Source organism: Anopheles marshallii, chromosome 3, assembly GCF_943734725.1.
Source record: "Anopheles marshallii chromosome 3, idAnoMarsDA_429_01, whole genome shotgun sequence".
Taxonomy (NCBI): Eukaryota; Metazoa; Arthropoda; class Insecta; order Diptera; family Culicidae; genus Anopheles; species Anopheles marshallii.
Genome location: NC_071327.1, coordinates 59298698 through 59314029, shown reverse-complemented (window position 1 = coordinate 59314029; position 15332 = coordinate 59298698). Strand labels below are relative to the sequence as shown.

Genomic DNA, 15332 nt, shown 5'->3' with positions numbered 1-15332 from the left:
TCAAATCTGTCAGGAGCGAATAGGCAAAGGTGAATAAAATGTTTTAAATTGGTTTGGTTTTGCAAGTGATTTAGTGATACTTAATTACTTAGCAGGAGCTACAAGCGCTTCGTGGTCTTGGCCTGCTGAAGGAACTCCTCTAAACCGCTCACGGTCGAGTGCTGTTGCCTGCCACATATCAATTCGGATAAACCACGCCTCTTCTGGCTATGTAGACGACCTTAAAGGACTTTACGGGCTGGGTCGTTCGGTGTTATTTTCATGACGTGACCAGCCCACCGGAGCCTGGCGAGTCTAATCCGCTGTACAGCTCATAGAGTTCGTCATTGCAGTGGCTCCTCCATTGTCCTTCCAGGCATACGGGACCAAAAATCCTTCTGAGGATCTTCCTTTCGAGCGAGGTTAACAAGGTTTCGTCAGTGTTGAACTATATAGACTAAGGTTCGTTCGTCACAACAGGTGTTTTGAGTAGAAAAGTTACCTACCGTTGAGTCCGTTTCGATTATACTTTAGACTATCCGTAGTCCAAGTCATATACTTGAGGCAGAGTGTCTAACCCTGCGCTCAAAACCTCAAGTACCTCTGGAGGGCTTCGTGATAGCTTAGTTGACCGTCTGGTTGTCCCCACTCAACGATAAGGTAGCCAAAAAACCTGGACTACCAACCCTTCCTCCTGTGTTGCCATGCTCCACCAGGGGGTTTGACACTAGCCCGCATACCTAAGGTTGGATATGTGGTTACACATGTTACCACTCGAAGTAAGAATTGAGTAGGAGAACCTGTGGATCCTTCAGGAGGCTTCGGATCTCACTTGATTGCAGAACAAATTAAGTGATACTTTCACGGTCCGGTGGTGTTTTGGTAGCAGGTCTTCGACACGACAGGACCGATCCAAAATCCCATCCGGACCAATACCTCCTAGCAAGGACTGACTGACTATCCGGCTACGTGGTAATATAAGTTTGGTAAGCCAGAAATGACAAGCATTATGGCCTTCGTAGGTCGTTCCACCCAGAGCAAGAAGCAGTCATTAAAATCGAACTTTCTTTAATTATTTGAAACTTTGGAACTGGTTTATGTAAATCACAGTACTAAATTTATTCCTTTGTAATGCAACAAAACAGTGGCTTGTAAACAAGTGTGATAGCTCTTTGAAGACTATTTATCCACTATTTTACCAAGAAAATTTAGTTTACAAATTTTCTTCAAATTACTTACTGCTTCAAACACATCTTGTAATGCCGTCAGTGCTTCAAATGAAAATTACCCATTTTTGCATAAAATATTAGCCCATTGCAATCTACTGAAACCGGCGTACCTGGGCAAAGTCTTATCGCCAGGAAATTCTCCCCCGTACAAACCCCGATTATCCATAGTGCGTGCGAAACCGATTTGCCCAGCGTGTGTCCGTATGTTTGGTGGTGGTGGTATGAAGCATAATTTTCATTCACGCACGCACCCATAAGTGGTACACACGATAACGCATCCCAACCCCAAGTCGCCGATACGCTGATATGGATGAAGTTTCACAAACTCCACCAAGGCAATTATCGTTTATTCGCAAAGTGCAACTTTTTTTCTCTCCCCAGTTTGCTCTCCATCGCAACTTTGGACCGTTAGCAAAACAGTAAAGTGATATTAGCCTGTGTTCGAGCACACATTACACACCGATCGGTAGGCTGCAAAGCATCGGGAACCATATGGTGTATACGGGGGAGTGCACTTTAGACTTCCATCGCAGAGTCTGGGGGCCATTTTCTGCCGACTTGCGGTGATAACACTAAGATGACAGATATAAAGGACGAGTTTAGAGAAGGATACACACACACACACACACACACACACGAACGAATGTCCCTTCCATCTAGATCCAATTATGTTCAATTGAATGGTAATGTTGTATTAGTTAAAGTTGAAATTGTTTAACAACATTTCAAACTCACCAACAAGACACTTATTGGCATTAAATAGTTCGACATGCGGCACAGTATCCACTAGCCAATGGTGTGTGCCCGTTCGGAAGCCGCCGTTCATTAGCATACATGCAAAAGTTAACCACCCGTTGACTAGACATTCGGTTTCCAACAAGCGCTAATGGCCATAAAACGTAACCGAATAGTATGTGTGTACGGTCCTGTACCCATCATGTCTACGGCGTGTGTGAACCGGTCCGGGTGGAATTCTACGATACATCGGGATAGCCCGATTACACATCTTAGACGAGAGTGAGTGCCCCATAACGACCGGGTCACGAGTAAACTTTACGACACGCTACGATACGTTATATTCCCATGTCCATCACCGTTACTCTTATCCTGGACATGGTAGCAAAATCAGGCTCATCTGGAGACTAATAAAATGCTACATTGCAATGTCGCGAGCGTGTTGAAAGCCGGCGAGACGGGATGAAAACTTTCTCCCATAAACGCGATACGGGGATCATTTCGGTGATTGAATTATGCGAGTGTTCTTCGTCAGTTTAGCCATTAAAATGTTTGTTGCCGGGTGGATTTGACCTATTTCTATCGTTCCACAAATGGGGTCCCGAAGTTATTCCTTTCGTCCAACTGATCGTGCGATCGTGTAATGGCATTAACATTTTTCTCTAAATTAATTAGAAATTATTTGTCCGCTTAATAAGCGATTGTTATGTAAAATATTCTCGAAATAAATATTTTATACTAATTTTTACCTAGTATTGGGTTTAAAGTCATTAAAGAGCCCCGAATAATTTGTTATTACCGTTCAATCAAGTTGCTTCTTTCTCAATTCTTCGGGATATACTTCTGGAAAGAGAAAATCTTCTATCATCTACCATCAAACGCTTTCGGGTAAAGCTTTCTATTGAAATAAATTATAGCATGAGTTCTCCACTAGCATTCAGAACGAAGAAGTCCTCCGGCACACCACTCGCTTATGTTCACTTCTTTTGCTTGATGATCGGGAAGTATCGGTGGCAGGAAAAGTCAAACTCGGGCGGCAGCTTCGACTGTCGGCTGTGTCCACTGGCCAGAAGGTTCATCATGACAAAGTTCATCTTGGCCACCTTCACTATATCGTTCCACTAAGAACAAGAGCAAGAACAGAACACAATTATTACCATTACGCTTTTAACTCAGATCTTACTCTCATCCAACTCTATACCTCCTCGTCGGGATTTGGAAATGTTTCGAGCAGAGTGCGTGCCTCGTGGAAGTGTTTCGCCGCAGCAGCATACAGATCCGTTGCGGACGACTGCAACATTATCATCTTCATCTGCTTAAACTCACTGTACGGCATCGGTGGCGGTGTGGTGAGGTTCGCAAACGGTGCAAAACGATGCTCGAACCGTACCTGTTCGTTGTCAAACATGGGCAACGGTTCGGGGATGCGATCCTCTTTGATAAATCCGGCCAACGCTTTATAGTAACCACCGCACAGTGTTTCCATCGCTTCGTTAAAGAGTATCTCCTTCACGTCCGTTTTGGCCTTGCGTTTTTTCGGCTTCGGTTTCTTCTGGTTCGATTTGGCCGCTTTCGGATCGGCCGCATACTCTTGCTCGGCCAGAAACGTATCCGCCCGCGTCAGCGCGGATACGATCCAGCTGAACAGATACTGATACAGATACCAGAAAATGTACAGATACTCGTGCACGCTGTACAGCTCGAGCTCCAATCCGGCCAGCAGATAGAAGGACATTGCTCGAAGACAGTGATATAACGCCCAGGTGCCAAAGCACGCTAAGTGTCGCGAATTTTCACTCCTTGCTGTGAGCGAGTGCAGGTACACGTCTACCCGTTCCGCGCCGTCCTGTACGTGTGGATAATTTAGCAGTAAGTACCCGAGATGATCACGCTGCCTGGCTCGATTGTAGCCACAGATGGCAAACAACGAATTGAACGGTGGCTCGTTATATTCGAAGAATGAGTTGATGCAGTTGACTGCCTGTAAATGTTGAACAGGAAGATACAATACCTAATTAACGGAGTACTAGTTTGAACGAGATGAGCAAAAAGATGACTTACAAAAGGATTGTTGTAGAGAGCATTGTCCGGGCGCAGTGCCGGTGGTGCGATGAAAGCCTTTACCGATTCCTTCAGGACCTCCGTGAACGGTTTCACGCCGAATACCATTCGTGGGATCGGAAAGTACAGTGTTTGCGGTATGCTCCGGGAAAGCAGACACGGTGTAAACTTTTTATTGAAGTCCATCAGAAAGTTCTAACATTTGTCCAAAGAAAACCAAGCTTTGTAAGTTATCAATTGAAGCAGTGACAAACGAGAACGAACCCACCAGTGCTGCGTGGTAGCTGGTGCAGTTGATTATTTTGCACGCATGTTTAATGCGCTGAATTAGCTCTATGAGGTATTGTATGCTTAGATGGCGGTCCTTTATTTTCGTACTACGAGGAAACGTCGGAGGAAGCAAACGTTGATTGACCATCATAGAAAACCCCATCGGGTTAGGTGCATCCGCTGGAGTAGGACATACAACCATTATCGCGTCTTTTCTAGTCTAACTGTTATACGACGAATACTTACATCCTTCCTCCGGTTGTGTTCCTAATTCAATCGTTTTCTCTATCACCTGGGCTAGCTCCAAGGCTCCATTTAGTGATTTCACGATGTCAATCATTTCAGTCTTCAGCGAAACGGTAGATTGCTGTAATGGGCGTTAAATAATAAAAACCAGTCAAGAGTCATTAGTCATCAACAGCTCAGCAGGATTGCAATTCAGACGTACCGCTGGGACTTCTTGGCCATGCTGCCACGTTGTACCTTGCTGAAAACATACAATCACATAACATTCAACTATCGCTACAGCGGATGCTTCAGCTACATTCATTACCTTCAGTGGATACAATCCCACTAAACTGTGCAAAAACAGTCTGGTGAAACGAACTCTTGACAGCAGTGCTTGTATTTCTTCCTTCTCCCGTTCATCTTCAGAGTCTTTGGTCTTTTTGATAAGTTCCTCTTCCGCTATCTTCAACATATTCATCGCTTTCGCCTCCGTAATATCCGCGCTCAGATTGTAATCGAACGAACTATGCTGGAAATCTTCTTCCTCGTACACATTCGCTCTACAAAGTAAAGGAAATACATGCATTAACAATTGCTTCAGATTGCAGTGGAGCACAGGACACTACCTGCCCGTAATATTCCGCATCAGATTGATGATCTTCTGTATTGCAATCGAGAATGATCGGATTGTTTTGCACTCGATTTTGTTCGGTTTGTGTAAGTACAGACAGGTCAGAACGGTTTGAGCCATCGAGTGTCCTTCAAGCCACGATACCGTACACGAGTACACTGCATCGATGATACCGATCGATTCCTTCAGCAGCAGATTGTTCAGCTTTATTTGCCCCGTCTGCAACGAAAGAATAATAGCTTCATAACCTTTGCGATCAACGATTGAGGGTATTCTTACCTCCACAGCTGTATCGAAAGTTAGCGGCGTTGCTTCCCTATTGCAACTCATGCCAGCATCCATTTTCGGATCCATCATTTCAATAGCCGACATTGCATCCAGCAATCCGAACGTGGAGTCATGCACCAGTTCCCCCAGCGTAAGCGCTACAAGAACGTTTCACAACATTACAATTGACACAGTCTGCCTGTGCTTCAGCTGCCGTGCTCTCACCTTTAACACAGTTGAAGAATTCCTTAGTAATATCATTCCAGCCATCGTACGGTTCAAATTGTTTTGGGGGATTTTCATCTGCACCACTTGGTGGTAGGGAGTTTTCCCGTTCTTCACTCGAGAGCCTGCAAACAAGAAATGACACGTGTAGTCCTTTTGGTAAATTTGTTAACACCAATTGATAGTCACCCCTCCGATTGCACTTCCTGCACTGGATTTTCATACATTCTGCCAGCAAACTACGAATATTTTATTGCAAAATTTACGAAATGTAAAATAAAGAAACAGGCTCGGATCTGACACGCTGTCAAAGTTGTTCTGCTGCAAAACAATCCATCGCATACTGCCACACAAAAGCAAAGAAACTATTTTTCATTGCAAAATTGAATTAAAAATACACATTTTATTCACATGTATTGCAATATTTATTAGAAGCTCGCTATTTACAAGTTTTCTTCAAAAACGCGAATAATAAGCACTGTGATATTTTTCGACTCGCCCACTGTGCAAATGTTGATTGGGCAAATGTTTACCTTTCTGCTGTCAGACGAATCTACGCACACTATCAGGGAGTTTCGTTTCAGTCATATCTCACTCACACTACCTCACGAAATACCGCACGCTGTCGTCATACGTAAACACACATCGAGCGTACATCTTCTAAGCTAGAATATGGAATATAAAACGAAATACGTGCAAGACTTATGCACAACCAACACGGAAATTTACGAAGAAGTGCTCCAGTTCGCGTTGGATGAGAATACATTTTTATACAATGTACAAAATTTGCGGAAATCATCGCTCGAAGCACTGGTGTACATGTTGCTCGTAAAACAGCGTGGAAAATGTTCCAACGCGATGCTACGCAGTGAAAAATTCAACCTTCAGAGCGTTGTAGCACTTATCGATCAGAACCATTTGCGGCTTCAACAGGATAGTGAAACCTTCCGATGGATATTGAGTGCTCTAACTCTGATGGTTTTAATCGAGCCGGATGTCAAATCCGTTCGCTCCCAGCTGGAAACAATCGTGGATGCATTCGATCGTGATTTGCACGAGCTACCACTGTACTATGATGTGGTGCGAACTTTACTCATTTTAGGCAAAGAAAAACCGGAGCTAATTTCCATTTGTCGTGGGTTGGATGGTGAGCGAATGGTTCGTAGACTGGCATCGGAATCAAGCGTAATCCGGATGAAAGCATTGGCCTGCCTGCAAACGATGATGGAGGCCAACACCACGCTGTACGATCAGTGGCTGTCCCTGCTGCAAGACTCAAAGCTCATGATCGAAAGCAAAGTGTTCATACTAAACCAGCTGATGGAAACACTGCTGCGCTTAAGCGATAGGGACGATAACATATTGCAAACGTTGCAGACCGACCACGTCTGGTTGATATGTATCGATGGTTTCACTACCAAGGATCCCGTGTGTCGAAAGGAAACTTCAGCCTTTCTGCAGTACGCCATCCGTTATGCGCAACAGTCGGGCCAGAAGCTAGATGGACTCTATTTCCGTTGGTCGGCCGAGAAAGCGGAATCAGAACGACTCACTAGCGCATGGCTGGCGTTCGTGACCATTGTGGAAGCACTGCAAGAGACCCAGACGCATCTCATTTTACCAGCACTGGAACTGATCGAAAAAGTGGACACTTTGCATATCGCATGGAAAAACGTTCTACTTCGATTGTTACTGAAGCACGAGAATGTACGTGTTGTGAACCATGGATTGTGCTACTGCCTAAAGAACAGATCGTTCGATCCCACGGAAGCGGAACTGGAAAACCAATTGTTGGAGACATTTAATCGAATAGCAGTTTTTGAAAATGTTTCAGAAATGATCACTCACCTCAAGGTGTACTACAGCACGCTGGAAGCGTTCGCCTATTTGTTGCACACTATTCCCACCATCGGATGGAACGCTATACCGTACTACTGCGTCGCAACCGTAATTAACAATCGAATGAACGAAATTGAAATGGATTCAACGGGAAGCCTTTTATCGATTCAATCACTAACGAATTGCGTCAAAATATGCCACAGCGTTAAGAACCTGTCGTTGCGGTATATTACGTTGGCGCTGCTGCTCAAAAGTATTCCTCAGTTTGTGAAACAATTGAAAACTGACGACAGCTCCGCCGTTTTGCTAACTGTAGTAAAGGAAATTGAAAAGCTCTCGTTAGTATTTACAATGTCGCTGGAAAAATTCCAGGATGCAACAGGTTCCACGTTCGCCGATTACATTACAACCGACGCGGTAATACGTTGTTTGGAAAATGTCGACGTTTTAGATAAATTTTTCATCGAACAGCTGCTAGGCAAGCGCATTCCAAACCAACCCGCTCCGGAACAGAAACAACTGCTAGACGCATTGTTCCTTACAAATAAGCCCGTTTATTTGAATGTGCTCTACCACCTCCCGGCATTACAAATATCTCGCTCGTTAAGTATTGCTGCTACCATACGGTACACGATGCACAATGTCATGAAAGCGGTAGAAACGAACCAAAGGATCCCTTCCATCATGTTCAGAACTCTCGAGCAAGTGCTCTGTCTAAAGCGAGCGTTGATGGAAAGCCAAGCCCTAGACGATTTGACCTCGCTGGTAGCGCACATGCTTATGATAGTGAGCATGCGGTTGGAGTTTTTCGATTATGATCAAGCAGTTGCCATAGAAACGATTCAGCTATCGCGGCTTTTTGCGGTATACAGGAATGACTGCACGGTAGCAGAGCAGTTTTTCAACACCGTATCACTAAAAAAGCTGAAGGACAGCTTTCGACGCCATCAAACCACGGAACCGCCAACGATTGATGACCTGTACGAAATGATTGGCGAAATCTATCATTGCCACTTCAAGGCCCAGAATGGACCGGGAGGAACGTTTGCATCCGAAGAAGTTTGGTCCAAACTGATCGATTTGCTCGACGTTGGCAATGTGCATGTTTTGGCGCAGGTACAAGCGATACTTGGATCGGGATCGGACGCAAACTGTTATGATGATGGCGGTCGATTAGCTACAGTGGATCGTTGTTATAAGGAAATTTTAATTTACCGCAAATCTGATCATTTCATGAAGCTTATGGAAAATTTCATTGTAATGCTATTGAAACCTTACATTCCTGCAAACAGCCATGTCGTTCACAGGAACGCGGTGGAAATCCACCCACGAGTTACCGAGTACCTTGGCATGTTACTCGAACAGGCCAACACCATCAATGGGTTGGCAAATGTGGTGTTTGTAGTCATGTTTAAAATCCTCCCCGAAACTCTTCTCAATTGGGGAGCTTTCGGTAAGCTGCTGCTGCAGGGCATGACTTTCGGGGATGTACCGAAGCGTGATCAAAAGTAGGTTCCGGTTCCGTTTCGTTGATGAGAAACAATGACAGGATATTATTATTTTTTCAGACTGGAATGTGAGGTGGTCGAACAAAGCGGAATGGTCGTACCGTGAGTATAAATCAACCGACGATGACCTACGGTGTAAAAACACTGCAATATAATTTTAACATTCACAGGTTCAAACTGCACTTCCGATGCCAAGCTCAGGCGGATGCTCGCGTTCGTGTGTTGTGCGTCGTGTTTCTGTACCGAATCGTCAAGACTAACCATCCGGATGCGATGCTCTTTCTGTTTAAAATAGAACGAATGTTGATTGAACGATTCAACCAAATCACAACAGCAAAGGAACGTTATTATGCCAATTCCATCACACACCGGCAGAAGCTGCGAATCGTACAAGCGCTGTGCGTGGTACTCAAACTGACCGGTACCAAACCGTACCAACTGCTGGAGATCATGCTGTACGAAACGAACCAGCCCAACATCAACTATCTGATCGAGCTGATCGTGGCGGACAGTTCGATCGACACGCTCACCATCGCCAACTCACTCCGAAACGAGAGGGTGAAAGTGTCCGGCATACAGTCGGTGTTCGTAGTGCTTTGGTTGCGCTGCTGTCAAACCAATGTGCTCGATGAGCAGTACGTCTACCTGCTGCTCCCGTGGACTATGGCACAAAACTTTTCCACCCGGCTTTACGCACAAATAACGATCAAGAAGCTGATCGAGAAGTTTTCGCCCGCTCCGATCGACCACGGGCCCTTCAAGGAGCTTTACGCCGCGGTCAACAGCTACCTGCGGCAGGGCAATGTCGAGCGTAACATCGAGAAGTGTATGAAAGATTTTCGCTTCAACAGTGTGTTCGACTACAACAATCTGCTCACGGTGGAAAACATATTCCACAACATACCGAAAGTCTCGGGTGCTCCAGCGGAAGATGTTGTCGGAACAGTCATGCTGCAGGTAAGCTTCTTATCGCTTTTACTGGTTCCGGACAATATTGGCCATGCGCTCGAGTTTGACGAACTGCAGGCCGAAAAGCATGAAACTCTTTTCCTCGCCCAATCCGTGGGCGGTGCAGAATTCGTGCAGCGAAAGATAATTCCACTGAAAAGTTTGGAACCGAATCAAGATTTGCTGCTGGGGTTGCCGCAACATTTATGCGCTAAAAAGATGGTGAGCTGGAATTGTAGCACACGGTGCCTAGATCGATTTGATATCTATTCCCCTTTTCTCAGGACTGCACCGAAGGGATGATAGTGGTCGCCAGCTTGGTTAATCGTGCTCCAAACCTCGGTGGATTAGCGAGAACGTGTGAAATATTTGCCATCAAACAGCTCGTTATAAATTCGCTACAAGACATCGATAATAAAGAATTTAAAGCACTCAGGTAAGTGCAACAACATCTCCATTCCGTAACGCTTTCGTAACAATCGCTCGTTCGGTTTGTTAGCATGACTGCTGAGAAGTGGCTAAATGTGGGTGAGCTAAAGGCGCACAAGATAGTCGAGTATTTGGAGGAAATGAAGGCCAAAGGGTATGCGATAGTCGGTGCGGAACAAACTACCGGAAGCAAACCGATTCAGCGGTTACAATTTCCCAAAAAATGCATCCTCGTGTTGGGGTACGTATGGCGCTCGATGTGAAACGATGAGTGATTTTGATATTTTTTAAACGGGTTTTGTGTTTTGTTGACTACTTCCAGACACGAAAAGAACGGACTACCGGCAGATATTATCAGGCATTTGGATTTAATTGGAGAAATACCTCAGTTCGGTGTCGTTCGTTCACTGAACGTACATGTTACCGGGGCCATCTTCATGTGGGAATACGCTAAACAGCATCACGTGGTTTCAGAACTGTAAATTTACAGGCCATTGCATTGGTTACTAGTAGTAGATGGAAGGATTTTTTTCTCTTTGTTATTTTGTTATTGTTGTGAAAAATTGTTGGTTGTAATAAAATGTATAGAGTACGATCTTCTATATACAATGTAACTTCTTCATCTATCGAACCGATATACAGACAAGCCTCCGAAAGCGAGAATGCAAATGAGCTTATCTCCGGTTGGTTGCGCCCCTGCTCTGTTCCCATGCGACAAACAATCAGTTGAAAAAACACATTCCATCCGATAGCGAAGCTCACGAGATCTCACAAACACCACAATAACCGGTCCCACGCTTAGCGTTCCGACAAAAACATCTACCGGTGGTCGCGCTGGACGCGTAAACAAGTTATGCGCTGACCGTCGTTCTAAGTCGTCATCATTGCGCGTTAGGTCTACAGTCGTATCCAGCGGATTTGGACGGTTAGTTATCTACCGTGACCGCTATCGTGAGGAAGCACGAAACATAGCTGCCCGTTTGTGGTCCGTACCGGCGCTAGTCACTGTGGTTTGTGTCTGCATTCCGTACTTCTCCGTACCAGAGCTTTCTTCGACCCAGCTCGGCACCATGTCGTTTGTTGCTGTGCCACAGGGAAGCGATTTCCCGATCGAAAATCTTCCGTACGGTGTGTTTAGTACCGCTGCTAACGTAAGTTAACGCATAATCAATCCATTTCAGACGAATCATTTTAACACCAAAGGGAACTTCCTTTCCACAGCCTACTGCTCGTGTTGGTGTAGCAATCGGTGAGAAGATCCTTGATCTATCGTCAGTTGTGAGCTTTTATCCGGAGAATGTGCGAGTAAGTGAAACGTGTTTCATAAACAAAAATAAATGCAAAACACCTGGTTCAATCTATTTCCATCCCGTCCCCGTGTTCTAGAACGCATTGCAAGCGACCGTGCTGAATGATTTGATGTCTTTGGGCTGTGATGCGTGGGCGGAGGTGCGACGCATCACTAAGGAGCTCTTGCTCGATGGTTCTCCACTGCACACGGATGCGGCACTCCAGGCACGTGCGCTGGTGGCACAGTCCGATGCGAAAATGCACCTACCGGCAAACATCGGAGACTATACCGACTTTTACTCGTCGATCCATCATGCCACCAACGTTGGCGTCATGTTCCGCGGCAAGGAGAACGCTCTCATGCCCAACTGGAAGCATCTGCCGGTGGGCTATCATGGACGGGCCAGCTCGGTGGTCGTCTCCGGCACTCCGATTCGACGCCCTTACGGTCAAACACTTCCGGTTGATGGTGCCGATCCGGCTTTCGGACCGTGCCGATTGTTTGATTTCGAGCTGGAAATGGCATTCTTCGTCGGAGGACCACCTACCGAACTGGGTGAACGGGTTGCGGTCCGTGACGCATCCAAGCGGGTGTTTGGATTCGTGCTGATGAACGATTGGAGCGCACGGGATATTCAGAAATGGGAGTACGTACCGTTGGGACCTTTTACGGCCAAAAACCTTGGCACCAGCATCTCGCCGTGGATCGTCCCGGTGGCTGCACTGGAACCGTTCCTGGTGGACAACTTCCCACAAGACCCGAAACCCTTCCCTTACCTGCAGCACGAGCAGAACTTTAACTTCGATATCAAGCTGGAGGTCGACATTAAGCGTAAGTCATTCTCGCCCGCGATCCGGTTCTGGTGCGATCGAAAGTGAAACCTGTTTTTCGATCTAACGTCGTCACCATGCTCGATCGCACATTTGAATACGTGTATCTAACATTCCGTTTTCTTTGCCTCTTCTGTGCAGCGAAAGCAACCGGCGTAGCAACGACGGTCTGCCGTTCGAACTACCGAAACCTGTACTGGACGGCACTGCAGCAGATCGCACATCACACTGTCACCGGGTGTAATCTGAAGCCCGGTGACCTGATGGCATCCGGTACGATCAGTGGCGATGCGTCCGATTCGTTCGGCTCGATGCTGGAGCTAAGCTGGAAGGGTACGAAACCGGTTCCGCTGAGCGGTGGTGAATCGCGCAAGTTTCTACAGGACAACGACGCGGTCGTCATCCGCGGGTACTGCAGTACGGACGGGCTGAGAATTGGCTTCGGGTCCTGTGAGGGTGTCGTGCTTCCGGCAACACCGTTCGAGTAACGATCGGTTGGAATGTTTACAAAACACGGTGCGAATATATTCGGTTGCTTTCGGATGTGAGCAATGATGGAAAAAAAAAAAGATCGAAACTCGTTGCGCACCCATCAATTTCCAGCTACAGTTTTCCAATAGATAATATACGCCTTTATTAATGCAGAATCCGTGCGATCAGTTTGCCGCCTGCTGCTCGTGTCCGCCTGGCCGATAATTCTCCTTCCGCATTTTCGTTTCCGTTTAATGTAGCTTCTTTTCAACAACACATAACATCTAGGTAAAGGGGATTCGTTTAATGCTTTGTTTGCGTGTGTCCTTTATATTGTTTCATATGCCATGCGGGTGTATTGGATCATTGTTCGCTGTTTGCTCTATGTTGACTATCTGGTTTTTACTTAAACGTTTACGATTGCGTTGCACAGCTTTCGTTTCGTTGGCTAATGCAGCTGACCGATGCGCGTAAGGTGCTCATAGGTCGTCGACACGCTGCTCTTACAAGCAGCGTGCACTAATTCATCCCGCCGAACGCAATTGAATGTGGCTGAATAATAGATGCAGCTTATGTTGCACTAGGTGCGATACGTAATACACTTGCCGAGACACGTTTCGAGCAACGGAAGCGAACTAATTATGCGTGTTTGCCTGTGTCTTTATGGTACGCCGTGCACCCTTTTTTTTCGCCCCGATTACATACCGAATCCTTGTTCCTAACGTTGGCGTTCGTTTCTCGATACAAGTTACAGTTTATTGTTTTTCTAATGTTGCGTATGCAGTTTTTTTTTGTTTTGTTAATTCACTGTCACATTACATTACATAAACGATTCACATCACTTTCGAGATGAAATATACAGACAGGACGATGGGGATGGGGTGATGGCCCGGGCGCAGGTAGATGCGGATTGCAGCTGGCAGGTGCACTGTCCATTTTATGCCCATCCAGCTGCACCTTGCACTCCCACTCGCCCTAGTGTCGGACCACCCACCCCGCATATCCCACCGTCACAGCAAACGAGCGTATCTGAGAGTGAGCGCGAATCGTCGATTAATTAACATTTCATTTGAAGGAAGACTTTGTGATTTTGTCGCGTTTTGTTGTGGCGATTTGACGCTTTCCGCCCCACACTGTTACCACCTTTTTCTTGTTTTTTTTTGCTCCGGTGCATCTAAGAGCGGAAGCACTTAAAAATAGAAATTCTACTAAAATCATACGCAATGTGGCCGCTTACAAGTTGTTCTGATGTGGAGCTTTCCTTTTCTACCGAGTACACAACGCACACAATGTGGGTATTCAGTTCGCGTTAACATTAGTTGGAACTGCCGTGTAGCCGTAGGATAAAATAAAGCAACGCAGCAAACAAGCGGTAACGCTGGAACAACAAACAAAGATACTAGCCTTAAAAACTATGCGTATAATACACGGTGCAACACAGATACGGAACGCAGCAACATAATCGATGCTTTAGTCCCTTACCGCGACTAGACTCTGGTACACATTAATAATTCGTTCTAAAGCCATCTCGAGATTACACCGGCGGGATTCATCTTCAAACCGCCCAAAACAGTACAGCCTATCTTATCGGGGCCACCACCACCACCACCACCACCCCCGGAACACTACATACAGCTTGCACTCAACTCTCAACAACATTCGCGTGGCGATAACATTCTCAGTCAGGGTAAGCTTTCGGGTATTGGGCGGGGGGTTTCTCTTTCTTGTCTCATCTTGCCCACTACCACTTGCCTGTTGGCTTTGGCTTGGACTTGCAGTGGAATCGCATCGCATTAGCTTCCTTTTCGTTATTCTCTCTCGCTCACGGTAGGAGACATGAAGCATTAACAGACCTAAAAGCCTAATATGTACACATATCGTTACAATCTACAACCGAGCGTCCTGCGTGTGAAAGTGTGGAAGTATTGGAATTGGGCATGAAAAATGCAATTAAAAAAAAAACAACAGAACCTTAAAACTTGCTCAGTACACTGATCGGGACATTGGAACTGTCGGGTTCATCCGAAACTGTCGCTGTCTGCATACATGCATCCAGCTTAGGTTAGGCTATGGTTATTGCAACACTACACACATGGACTTAAAACGGTGCTTATGGTGGACCACATCGAATTCGGGCCCAAGTACATCGAGATGAAAAAGGTGGCGCGTTAACGGGTGAACTAAGGAAAAGTCTAACAGGCAAACGTGTGGAATGTATCGATGTATCATCTCGTCACATCCAGTCACACTCCCACCAAAAAAGGCCAACACGGGGATAGTGTGGTCCGGGTGGTTTCGGGGCAGGGCAGCCACAGTAGTGATCCGTGTATATATATTGGGACTTTGTGTACATATGTATATATATATATTCTCTCTAGCGTTTGTAGCTTT

General features: G+C 45.9%; 3 protein-coding genes across 3 annotated transcripts; 2 read left to right on the top strand and 1 right to left on the bottom strand.

Annotated features, from left to right (window-relative positions):
- Nucleotides 1–2920: 2920 nt before the first annotated feature.
- Nucleotides 2921–5852, bottom strand: LOC128711985 (N-alpha-acetyltransferase 35, NatC auxiliary subunit). Its single transcript, XM_053806878.1, has 11 exons — nt 5815–5852; nt 5626–5750; nt 5413–5558; nt 5129–5352; nt 4828–5062; nt 4723–4761; nt 4521–4641; nt 4273–4454; nt 4005–4199; nt 3145–3924; nt 2921–3064 (listed from the first exon to the last, which is right to left on the bottom strand). The coding sequence occupies exons 1-11, from the start codon at nt 5850–5852 to the stop codon at nt 2921–2923; spliced, it is 2229 nt and encodes a 742-aa protein (XP_053662853.1).
- A 445-nt stretch (nt 5853–6297) lies between these two features.
- LOC128714379 (uncharacterized) lies at nt 6298–10831 on the top strand. Its single transcript, XM_053809252.1, has 6 exons — nt 6298–8972; nt 9033–9074; nt 9143–10142; nt 10205–10356; nt 10420–10590; nt 10672–10831. The coding sequence occupies exons 1-6, from the start codon at nt 6298–6300 to the stop codon at nt 10829–10831; spliced, it is 4200 nt and encodes a 1399-aa protein (XP_053665227.1).
- A 588-nt stretch (nt 10832–11419) lies between these two features.
- Nucleotides 11420–12958, top strand: LOC128711538 (fumarylacetoacetase). The gene is made up of 4 exons (XM_053806418.1): nt 11420–11500; nt 11571–11654; nt 11736–12471; nt 12612–12958. The coding sequence occupies exons 1-4, from the start codon at nt 11420–11422 to the stop codon at nt 12956–12958; spliced, it is 1248 nt and encodes a 415-aa protein (XP_053662393.1).
- The last annotated feature ends 2374 nt before the right edge of the window (nt 12959–15332 follow it).

What these genes read in the sequence shown, in the direction of transcription:
- LOC128711985 (XM_053806878.1), bottom strand. Translation starts at nt 5,852, where the DNA reads ATGTATGAAAATCCAGTGCAGGAAGTGCAATCGGAGGG. An exon ending in CAGGAAGTGCAATCGGAGGG is followed by an intron (nt 5,751 to 5,814) that starts GTGACTATCAAT and finishes TCTTGTTTGCAG; the next exon opens with GCTCTCGAGTGAAGAACGGG. An exon ending in ATGGCCAAGAAGTCCCAGCG is followed by an intron (nt 4,642 to 4,722) that starts GTACGTCTGAAT and finishes CGCCCATTACAG; the next exon opens with CAATCTACCGTTTCGCTGAA.
- LOC128714379 (XM_053809252.1), top strand. Translation starts at nt 6,298, where the DNA reads ATGGAATATAAAACGAAATACGTGCAAGACTTATGCACAACCAACACG. An exon ending in GTACCGAAGCGTGATCAAAA is followed by an intron (nt 8,973 to 9,032) that starts GTAGGTTCCGGT and finishes TTATTTTTTCAG; the next exon opens with ACTGGAATGTGAGGTGGTCG. An exon ending in ATTTATGCGCTAAAAAGATG is followed by an intron (nt 10,143 to 10,204) that starts GTGAGCTGGAAT and finishes CCCTTTTCTCAG; the next exon opens with GACTGCACCGAAGGGATGAT.
- LOC128711538 (XM_053806418.1), top strand. Translation starts at nt 11,420, where the DNA reads ATGTCGTTTGTTGCTGTGCCACAGGGAAGCGATTTCCCGATCGAAAAT. An exon ending in TGTTTAGTACCGCTGCTAAC is followed by an intron (nt 11,501 to 11,570) that starts GTAAGTTAACGC and finishes TCCTTTCCACAG; the next exon opens with CCTACTGCTCGTGTTGGTGT. An exon ending in GCTGGAGGTCGACATTAAGC is followed by an intron (nt 12,472 to 12,611) that starts GTAAGTCATTCT and finishes TCTTCTGTGCAG; the next exon opens with CGAAAGCAACCGGCGTAGCA.